The sequence below is a fragment of the Gaeumannomyces tritici genome (assembly GCF_000145635.1).
Source record: "Gaeumannomyces tritici R3-111a-1 unplaced genomic scaffold supercont2.135, whole genome shotgun sequence".
Classification (NCBI taxonomy): Eukaryota; Fungi; Ascomycota; class Sordariomycetes; order Magnaporthales; family Magnaporthaceae; genus Gaeumannomyces; species Gaeumannomyces tritici.
Window position 1 is genome coordinate 1 of NW_008804679.1, and position 8,362 is coordinate 8,362.

At 59.9% G+C, this 8,362-nt stretch overlaps 2 protein-coding genes across 2 annotated transcripts; both read left to right on the forward strand.

Moving 5' to 3' along the window:
• Positions 1–21: 21 nt before the first annotated feature.
• On the forward strand, positions 22–836 carry GGTG_14095 (hypothetical protein; the record flags this gene model as incomplete). Its single annotated transcript, XM_009232022.1, has 3 exons — positions 22–237; positions 337–552; positions 619–836. Exons 2-3 carry the CDS (start codon positions 414–416, stop codon positions 834–836), a joined length of 357 nt encoding a protein of 118 aa, XP_009230286.1. The 5' UTR covers positions 22–237; positions 337–413.
• A 3,073-nt stretch (positions 837–3,909) lies between these two features.
• Positions 3,910–8,360, forward strand: GGTG_14096 (hypothetical protein; the record flags this gene model as incomplete). The annotated part of the gene is made up of 2 exons (XM_009232023.1): positions 3,910–4,554; positions 4,713–8,360. 2 exons carry the CDS (start codon positions 3,910–3,912, stop codon positions 8,043–8,045), a joined length of 3,978 nt encoding a protein of 1,325 aa, XP_009230287.1. The 3' UTR covers positions 8,046–8,360.
• Positions 8,361–8,362: the final 2 nt, after the last annotated feature.

An 8,362-nucleotide genomic window follows, 5' to 3' on the forward strand; every position in this document is an offset into this window, starting at 1 on the left:
TTTTTTGGCAGCCGCGACCATCTATGATTGCGAGCAACCTTCCAAAGATGCGAGACCTGGTCGCCCCCTTGTCCTGGGAAGGGAGGGAAGTGCACAAGCGATGCAGAGAAGTTGGAGCCGAGCCACGGGAGAGCGCCATCGGCAAACAAAAGAAAAGCGAAAACTCGCGCGTGTCTTGACCATGCGGAGCCCCCCGCAGAAAACCCAGCACCATCATCAGAGAGAGAGAGAGTGTGTGTATGTGGAATGCGACGGGAGCGCGTGACAACCCCGTCCTGTCAACATCAACAGCAGATGCTCACAAAATGGCTCGTGCCTGGGCTGTCCGCCTCCCAGTCTACCACCACCCGAGGCGAGCAAAGGGCCGGTCACCTGAGCATCGAGGCCATGCGAGATCTACCGGCGCTGTCAGGATGGCAAGGTCGGAGGAAATAAAAGGGCAAATATCAGTGCTGGGGGTTCCCCTTAGTTTCTGGGGGCTTGAAAAACGACAACTTCGCCAAATAACGACTCCCCTGGCTCCCGTCCCACCGCAGAGTGATCTCGCTCAGTGTGGGTTCATGTTGTGATGCTGGGGTGAAAAGAAAAAGAAAAGACGAAGAGTTCGGGCGGCCCCAGACCAACCTAGGCCGCACGAGCCCTCGCTCGCCTCGAGCGGGCGCTGGGGAAGTTCATTTCTGTGCACGCCTTGCACGCCTTGCACGCCTTGCACGCCTTGCACGCCTTGCACGCCTTGCACGCCTTGCACGCCTTGCACGCCTTGCACGCCTTGCACGCCTTGCACGCCTTGCACGCCTTGCACGCCTTGCACGCCTTGCACGCCTTGCTCGGCATAGTGCAAGATTTGTATTGGTATTGGCCTCCATATTATTGATCCATCAGCCCAGCCCATCGTCCCATGTGCTTTGGCGGTTTTCCGCCCCCCGTCCACGCCATCATCATCATCATCATCATTGTCGTAAACCGAGCCACCGGTTCCTACCCGCGTCGTAGCCTCGCATATCTGCCTGCCCGGCAGGGGCGCACCTCGGCGGTCCACAGGCGCTCGAGAGGAGCGTGCGCGCTCTGCCAGTGCCCAAGAACAAAAGGGGATCAATGGACGAAAAATAACAGGTGATTTGGATGATGCGGGTGGGTATTCGAAGGGAATTCGTCAAAAAAAACTCGGGTGCGATCATCGGGACGGCGTGTGTGCTTTGGACCGGCTGGTCCCTGCGCTGAGGGGAGCAAGGGGCAGGGGGGCGGATGAGCCAAAGGCCCCTTGCGCTCCCATCGTCCTGGTTAGCCCAGTCCTCCCTGGCCTGACTGTTAGGGGTCGGAAGGAGCCCCGAGCTGTTGGGCTAGCGAGACCCTTGGGTATCCCCACTGGGTTGAACCGAGGAAAGGGATAAATAAGGACTGGTAAAAAAAAAAGGATATTTGATTTTGATATTTTGGGCGTGTGCAAAGAAAAATAATCTTCATCCCTCCACCCATGACGCCTATCCTCTTTGCACCAAGTGGCTGGAGAGGTGCAGTAGCGTGCATGATACAGGCCATCACCATCCCTCGGAATCCCACCTTCCCCGCCCTTGCGAAATGATCGGGTTCACGTTCGGGATGTGTTTGGACACCGATGGGGAGTTGCTGTGAACGCGAGAGGGCAAGGTCATTGGGTTTTGCTGGTCGCGAAGCCTAGCCGGGCGTTGTAAATCAGCTCCATCTCCTGGTCGGCGCGGGTGCACGTTTGGAAGCCCGCCCCGATGTCCCCCTTCTAAGCGCACCGCACTGACGGCGGATTGCGAATCGGGGTCAGGTTTGTGGTGGCGGGATGAGGCGAGGATCATCGAGTCAAAAAAGGCAGAACGGAAACGAGTCGACAGGAGCGAGGAGAGAAAAATGAGACGGAAACCCACTGAAAAGGGAAGGAAACATGATCTGTTGTTGCGGAACCAAACCCCTTCTGTCACAGCTTTCTTTTTTTGTCCATCGCTCCATGTCCCTCGCCCATTCCCCCTGGTCCAAGCAGGGCACCGCGCACCACGTCCTCGGGTGCTTGACCAGGCCCGCCCTTTCCCTTTTTCTACTGTCGTTTTTCTTTTCGTTTTGTGACGCGCCTCCACCAGGCTTGATGAAAGGAGCAGAAAAAAGGTCCGATGAACGAACCCATTCGTGTCCAGCCCTCGAAGCAAGGGGACACGGCGGCGCTGATCCTTCTATCCAGCTGGGGGCGCGCTGGTCTAGCCAAAATCGTGAGAACAAGCTGTTGTTTCCATCCAGTCCCAGTCTCAGGCCGCCACGCCCCCGCCCGTCTTTTCGGTTGGACTTTGCGCGTTGCTGTGCACCGGCGCCGTGGGAGCAGGCAACCAGCGGGTCCTGCCAATGTGCATTACGTCTACCGTTGAGGCTGGTGAGACAGCCCTGTCCGCTTGGGCCGGATGCGTTTCGCTGGAGCTGGAGCTGGAGGGGGAGTTTGGGTGCTGGCACGAGCGCTGAGCGAGTCTGATGTGGTGCTGTTTGCAGTGAAATGACAGCAGCGTGCGTAGGTTGTCCTCCCTTGGGTGCAGGAGCTACAGTTAGTAGCTAAAATGAGAGACATTGAAGTTCTCGGTGTCTAATGCATGCAGGTTTTGCATAGGACGAGCTAAAAACAAAAACACCAATCACCAGCTACCGAGACTGAGGCGCCTCTGCCGAAGAAATCCAGTTGCAGTCAAATTGCTTGCATCCCGATGCTCTGGTGCTTTGCTGCCGAACATTTGATCTGGTGCTGCTTGTGCGGCAGCCCTTGCACACTGGCCTCTGCCATGACGGGGCCGCGCACTGGCCTTTTTCGCAGGCGCAAGGGGAGGGGAGGTCAACCGAGGGTGGGGCTGTGGGAGTCTGATGTGCAAAGGGGGCGTGCTGTTGGGCTGGTGCAACAGCAGGTGGGCCGGCCGGTGACTAGTGGGTGGGGTGTGGGGGGTGTGCGAATAACGCTCGATTTTTCTTTCTTCTTTTTTGGAACCCGAAACCTCGAGCTCCAGGGCCGGGCCTGGCATGCGACGTAGGCAGGCACGCACGCACACCCAGCTCTGCAGCCCACTGCAAATCCCAGCTCAGCACCCATGACAGAGCCCGTTGTCGCCCCTCCACATTAACCTCCGCCCGTCCCCTACCTCCCGCCTTCTACGAGCATCCTGCAGAAGTGCTGCACGTCTGTCTTTCCTCTGCCCTCGTCCGATCTCGTCTGGTGTGTCGCCCGCCCACCCCCCTCCAGCAAAACAAAACCCACCGCAATCCAGTGCATGATTGTCGCCACTGTTTCGGCCTCTTGCAACCGCTCCCTGTCGCCCATTCACTCGCGTTGGACTTGCACTTGTGCTTCTCTTCTCGTCTTTTTTTTTTGGGTGCTATTTTGTTCACCGGTCGTTACTTTGACGTGCCAGTCACTGTGTCGAGGACAAGGAAGACGGCGGGAGAATTACTGGGCGAATTGAATCGACGCCAACAACAGCAACAACCACAAACAATAACAACGACACCAGAGCAACCACACACGGCGCGACACTCATTCACTTATTCTCACTCTCGCTTTCGCTGTCAGCCAGCAGAAGCATTAGGCCGCCTGCCTGCAGCTGTACCTCATACACACGCCCAACGCTCGCTTGCATCTCCTGGCCCCCAACTGATTCTACCTGCCACCGGCGGCCACCACCAAGGGTCGCATCCCAAGTGCCTCACACGCACAGCTGCCACCGGGCCAAGGCGCTCTCTCACTGCAGACTCATTTTTTTTTAAGTGTAGATTTCGTACCTGGGGTGTGGTTTACCGGAACTAAGAAACACCCCTTCCTGCCGGCGCCGCACCCAGGTCAGAGGACGGCCGGCCTGTTTCCAGCTGCCGTTGATCGCCGTTGCCCATGCTCGCCTCCACGCGCATTGAGCAGCGATGGTAATGCTCGACAGCCATTCCATGCGAGCCAGCCTACAGGTGGCTCCCCTTGCAATACACAAGACGTCTCGCTCGGCCGCCGCCCAGGACGATGGCGTCGCTTCTCCTTCAACCCGCAACAACCACAGAAACGCTGCCGCCGCTGCCCTCGAGTCCAGGGCAACAACAGAATCCTCCACGAACGCGCGAACGACCACGACAGCAGACGCCCACGACTCGAGATCCGCGAAATCACACATGACTCCGCCCGCGACGCCCAATGCCTCGCAAGAAGATCTGCTGGCGGCCGTCAGCCCGCCGCCGCCGGTATTCCACAACTTCTTGCGAGCCTTTTTCCAGTTCCAGCCAACCTGCACCATGTCCGACTCGACGGTGACGCTGCCGCTGAGCGAGGGGGACGTGGTGTTGGTGCACTCGATCCACACCAACGGCTGGGCCGACGGCACGCTGCTGGTGTCGGGCGCCCGCGGCTGGCTGCCCACCAACTATTGCGAGGCCTACGACCCGGATGAGATGCGCAACCTGCTCAAGGCCCTGCTTAACTTTTGGGACCTGCTGAGAAGCACCGCCGTCAACGATAGGGAGATATTCGGAAACCAGGAATTCATGAAGGGCATCATTGCCGGCGTGCGGTACCTCTTGGTATGCTTCCCGCCCCTCCAACTCGCTTTGGTTTTGTCGCCGCATTTAGCCGCACCTGCTGCGCATACGGCCATGTGGCCGCGGCTCGATTTCTCCGGAATGGCATTGCGCAATGCTTAATTCTCCGTCTATGATGCTAACACTCTCCCCGGAAACAGGAGAGGACAAACTGCCTGACAAGGGAGGCGGCCCTCATCCAACGTCATGAGGGCCTGCGCCGCAGCCGCAAATCACTATTGTCTGAGCTTTCCTCACTAGTCAAGACGGCCAAGAGGTTACAGGAGCACCAAAGACGACCAGACCCGAACGAGGATGTCAACGACATCGTCGACGAGATGATCCTGAAGGCCTTCAAGATTGTTACAAAGGGCACCCGTTTCCTCGATATTCTAGAAGACGACCGGAGGTCACGGGCCCCCGCCGTTACCGTTATGGCGACCGTTCTGGAGGAGTCGAGTGTGCCACCAACGCCACCAGCCGACTCTGGGTCGTTTGGGTCCCAACAGGGCCTGGCGCGCCAGGCTAGCGATGCAGCCTTCCGCTCACATGACCGCGAGGAGACCAGGAACATACTGGAGGGGCGCACCAGCGATAGCGTGGAGCAAACGGGCGTCGTGCCAAGCGCCGTTGACGGGCAGCAAACAGCGCCGTTGCCAGCAAACGCAAACAACAACAGCAACAACACCAGGCGGCAGTCGCTTGTCCTGTCGCCCACGTCGGGTACAAATCCCCGCCGGCTGTCTCAGAACAATGCCGCACTAGCGAACCGACTGTCGTCTACGATATCGCACCGTGTCTCGCTCGCCGGCCCGTCCCCGCTCTCGAGGCCACAGAATCTCGTCTCACAGCGATTGAGCGACGGCCATGACACCTTCCTGTCCTACCTCGGCTCCTTCATTGGACGACTCCATCTACAGTCGCAGTCTCGCCCCCACCTGGCCCTCGCCATCAAGCAGTCGGCCACATCTGGTGGCGAGCTGCTGGTCGTCATCGACATTGTGTGCGCCCACAATCATCCGAGTCTGGACCTGCTCGTGGATCGCCGCGCAGCCATGTACGACCGCCTGCGAGACCTCGTGCTCACCGCGCGCGACGTTCTGACTGCCCACGGCCCCGACGACGAGGACATCATGGTCCCCCACGACAACAGCCGTCTGCTGTATACCGCCACTGACTGCGTCCGCGCCACGGGCGAGTGTGTGGCCAAGACCAAGTGGCTGATCGAGCGCATCGGCGACTTTGAGTTCGAGTTCGACGCGGGCGCCACGGGCCTGGACATGGACTTGACTTTCCTGGACATCGCCGCCGCCGACGACAGCGATCGCAGGCCATCGACTGCCATACCCCTCAACTCATCGAGGTCGAGCTTCGCCGAATCCCAGGTTTCCGAGGAGGCCTCGCTGCGCGCCCTTCCTGTTGCCACAACACCCACGCCGACTGTGCGCCCTACCCACCCGGCCATCGACAAGCCGTTGCCCGAAGTGCCTCAGCTCAGCCCTCCCGAGGACGAGGGCGACAACGACGAGGAGGAGGCCCAGCCACAGCTCCCACCTCAGCCCTCACCGCCGGCATCAAGGCCGATATCCATCTTCGACGATGCCGCGTCAAGCATAGCATCCTCGGTGGCATCGCTCAGGCCTGTTCTGCCGCCGCTGCCCAGGCTGTCCACATCGTTGCTCACCCAAGACGAGTACAGCCCATCGGAGCACTCGGCTGGCCACGACAGCGAGTACCACTCATCCTTCCGATCCGAAAGCATTGCAACTGCGTCGAGCTCTGCCACAGGCAGCACCTATCTCAGCCGGGACTCGGAGTCCAGCCTCGTGTCTCAAACATCGACTCGCGCTACCACACCCGACCTTGCGAGCAGGCCGTCCTTTTCGGATCTCAGCAACGCTGGGACCGGCGCTGAAGAGGTGGAGGACGTCGAGTCCAAGTTGCTGGAGAAGACGTTTGCCCACGAGCTGATGTTCAACAAGGAAGGCCAGGTGACGGGCGGCTCGCTCTCTGCGCTTGTCGAACGCCTAACCACGCACGAGTCCACACCCGACGCCATGTTCGTCTCGACCTTCTACCTCACCTTTAGGCTCTTCTGCACACCCATGGAGCTCGCCGAGAGCCTCGTCGATCGGTTCGACTATGTGGCCGAGTCCCCGCATATGGCCATTCCGGTCCGCATGCGCGTGTACAACGCCTTCAAGGGCTGGCTGGAGTCGTACTGGCGCCACGAGACGGACCAGGAGGCGCTGACCATCATCGAGCCGTTTGCCAACTTCAAGCTTAGCGCCGTGCTACCCACGGCCGCCGCTAACCTGGTGAGGCTAACCCAGCGGGCCGCGTCGGATGATGTCCTCGTCCCTCGCCAGGCGTCTTCGATGGGCAAGACCAACACGGCCAATGCCGGATACATACCCGTCGACACTCCCCTGCCGTCCTCAATTATCACCAAGAGCCAGGCCCATGCGCTGGCAAACTGGAAGGCCGGCGGTAGCTGCCCTACCATCCTCGACTTCGACCCTCAAGAGTTTGCGCGCCAGCTCACCATCAAGCAGATGGTCCACTTTTGCTCCATGATGCCAGAGGAGCTGCTCGGCTCGCAGTGGATGAAGAACGGCGGCATCGGTGCCCCCAACGTCAAGGCCATGTCGGGCCTGTCGACAGACCTCTCCAACCTGGTGGCCGACACCATCCTCCACTACAATGAGGTCAAGAAGCGCGCGACTGTTATCAAGCAGTGGATCAAGATCGCCCACCAGTGCCTCGAGCTCAACAACTACGATGCCCTGATGGCCATCATCTGCAGTCTGAACAGCTCCACCATCACGCGCCTGCGGAGGACGTGGGAGTTTGTGTCGGCCCGCCGGCGCGAGCTGCTCAAGCAGATGCAGGCCGTCGTCGAGCCGTCGCAGAACAACAAGGTGCTGCGCGGTCGCCTCCACGACCATGTGCCTCCCTGCCTGCCCTTCCTGGGCATGTTCCTCACTGACCTCACCTTTGTCGACATTGGCAACCCGTCGACCAAGCAGCTGGCGGGCTCGGACGGCAGCGAGGGCGGCAGCGGCCTGACCGTGGTAAACTTCGACAAGCACACGCGCACGGCCAAGATTATTGGCGAGCTGCAGCGGTTCCAGATCCCCTACCGGCTCGCCGAGGTGCCCGACATGCAGGACTGGCTGCAAGCGCAGGTGGTGCGCGTCCGCGAGCTCGAGGTGCCCGGCAGCAACGTCCAGGTGTCGTACTACCGCAAGAGCCTGCTCCTCGAACCGCGGGAGAACACGCAGCCGGCGTCGCGCACACCCTCGGCCTCGCTCTCGGCCGGTGGATCTAGCGCTGGGAGCGTCCTCGGCAATGGTCTGCTCTCGGTCGTCACTGCCGGTGGCGTCGCGTCGACGTCGGCGGTCCAGACGCCGACGGCCAAGGACACGCCAACCAGGACCGACTACTTTGGCTGGATGCGCGGCGCCTCCAGCAGCAACACGGCGGTTGCCTAAGTCAGCACGAACCGAGCCCGACAGACACAAAACTTGCCATATACGCTACCACATTTTCGCCCTTTGCACGCTCTTGACGCGACCTCGCCCCGAACTAACCAAACATCATCACTACCACGGCCTCCCATATCTTTTATTTACGTGTTGATCGATTGATACCCATTTTTCTGTTGGCTGTTACACCCTCTTTCTTCTCCGTCGGGAGCAGGTCTTGAGCCTGCTGCTTATTCTTAATCGGGACTACCATTGGGCATAATCTCCTCGCCGACCCGACAGCACGTCGTCGGTCGCTTGCGTCTCGCATATTGGGTTACTTG